This window comes from Meleagris gallopavo, unplaced genomic scaffold, assembly GCF_000146605.3.
Source record: "Meleagris gallopavo isolate NT-WF06-2002-E0010 breed Aviagen turkey brand Nicholas breeding stock unplaced genomic scaffold, Turkey_5.1 ChrUn_random_7180001957659, whole genome shotgun sequence".
NCBI lineage: Eukaryota > Metazoa > Chordata > Aves > Galliformes > Phasianidae > Meleagris > Meleagris gallopavo.
The window spans coordinates 20813-22617 of NW_011217722.1; the positions used below are offsets into that span (position 1 = coordinate 20813).

Here is a 1805-nt window from a genome sequence, read left to right on the forward strand (position 1 = left end):
CCACATCAGTGTATCACATCATCCCATTCTTCTGGGAATGGAGAAGGATCTCCTTAACCACTCATCTTATACCTGCCAGGAGCAGAGCCATTCTTCCTCGGCAGTTCTGGAGGCCATAGACAGTGGAAAATAACATCAAACGCTCAAATAAGATGCAGAAATCTTTAATGAATGCTTACAGAGGAAAAGGAGGTCACTCTCAGAAGAGGCTTCACAGTGCAGGATTTGCCTGATCCCATGTTTAAGTTCAAACAGTGAGTTCATGCAAGACATGTGCCTTATTTTCCAGCACAGGATGAGATCGTTCTGAGGATCCTCACATATAAAAGGAGAACAAGGAAAAAAGAAAAAAAAAGAAAAAGAGAAAGAGAAAGACAAACTGGAGAAGGAGGTAGGTAGGTGGGGAGAGGAACAGAAGCAAAGGAATGAGCCAGCGTTACTGGAAGCCTAGGCATGCCTCTTTCTTCCAGCACGTCCTAGAGTAGCTGAGGAGGGTCAGGTAATCTGAAAGCAGGGGCTTGAAGATGTCTTCTTGATCCAGCACCACGTTCATGTTTTCTGGACGAATTTCTCCCGGGCCACGGCCAGCGGCTTCAGCAGGGCGGGCACCTTCTGCCACAGTAGCGGCTGCCCAAGCCGGACAAGTCAAAGCCCCCCGAGGTGATGGGCACGCCCTCAGAGCTGAGGATGCTGCCAACAGCAGCGGAGGTGGAGGAGCCCACAACGGTGTTCTGCGGGAAGGAGCTGAGGATGGGTCCGGGCAGGGTCACCACCACGGGAGAGGGCTCGATGGCGATGGTGGAGTTCTGGCACTGCCTGACGCAGGGCTCATTGCAGCTGCTGGCCAGAGGGGTCGGGCCACAGGGCCGGCATGGCACACACTGGGTGTAGCAGGACATGTCTTGGGACTGCAGGTACACCTAGAAGAGAGGGATAGACTGTAGAAGGAAATGAGAATATGTGAGGGTCAGCCTGGATAGCATCTCACAAAGGAGCCAAGGGAACTGCTAGGGATGGAGAAGGCAGCTTGGGACAGCCCTTCATTAAGCCAGGGCCCTACAAAGAGCAGTGTGGCCCAGGGAGACTCACACAGACTGTTTAAATCTAAAGCCATGTGAGCTCTTCCAACCATTCTCTATGCACACCTTATCCCCTCCACGGTCTCCCATAGCAAGAACCGCCACTATCTGATTGAATGACTCTCGAGGCAAAATCTGCCTTCGCAAGAGGAGGAGACAGGGCTTCACACTTACTTGGCTCCCAACGAGAAGGAGATAAGAGAAGTGGATGGTAGAGCTGGGAATTAGGCTGTCTTTTATACTGATCCTTCATTGCTGCAAGCCAAGAGGCATCACTGAAACAGGCAATAATTTTATGACAAGCATGCAGTGAATGCAAGCCATCCCTGCTGAGTTTTGGTTTCCTGCAATGCTGCTTTTTCATTTCCAGATTTTTCCTATGTCCATTCTCTAATGAAGGATTCTTTGAAGTGCTGCAATGAAAGGCCCGAAGATTTGTAGGGCAGGATTGCACTGGTGAGGCAGATGACTCAGCTCAAGTGCTGGATGGGTCCAGAGCAGGCAAGACTTCAGCCTGGTTCACTGCAGTGAAGCTCCTTGAAGTGTCATTCTCAGGATAAGCTCCCAAAAGCACCAGCTGGAGACCCAAGGCTTCCGGAACATGAGGATGTGCCTTGTCCTTCTCTTTCTCTGCCTTCTCAGCTCACTCTGATGGCCACTTGATTTGGCTTTTCACTGTGTGTGTGTTCTGATGGGATTTAACCCTATGCCATGTAACACTGTCCT

General features: G+C 50.7%; 1 protein-coding gene across 1 annotated transcript; it reads right to left on the reverse strand.

Annotated features, from left to right (window-relative positions):
- Positions 1–171: 171 nt before the first annotated feature.
- Positions 172–1123, reverse strand: LOC104917227 (feather keratin Cos1-1/Cos1-3/Cos2-1-like). The gene has a single exon (XM_031557791.1). The coding sequence runs from the start codon at positions 897–899 to the stop codon at positions 594–596; it is 306 nt and encodes a 101-aa protein (XP_031413651.1). The 5' UTR covers positions 900–1123; the 3' UTR covers positions 172–593.
- Between the last annotated feature and the right edge of the window lie 682 nt (positions 1124–1805).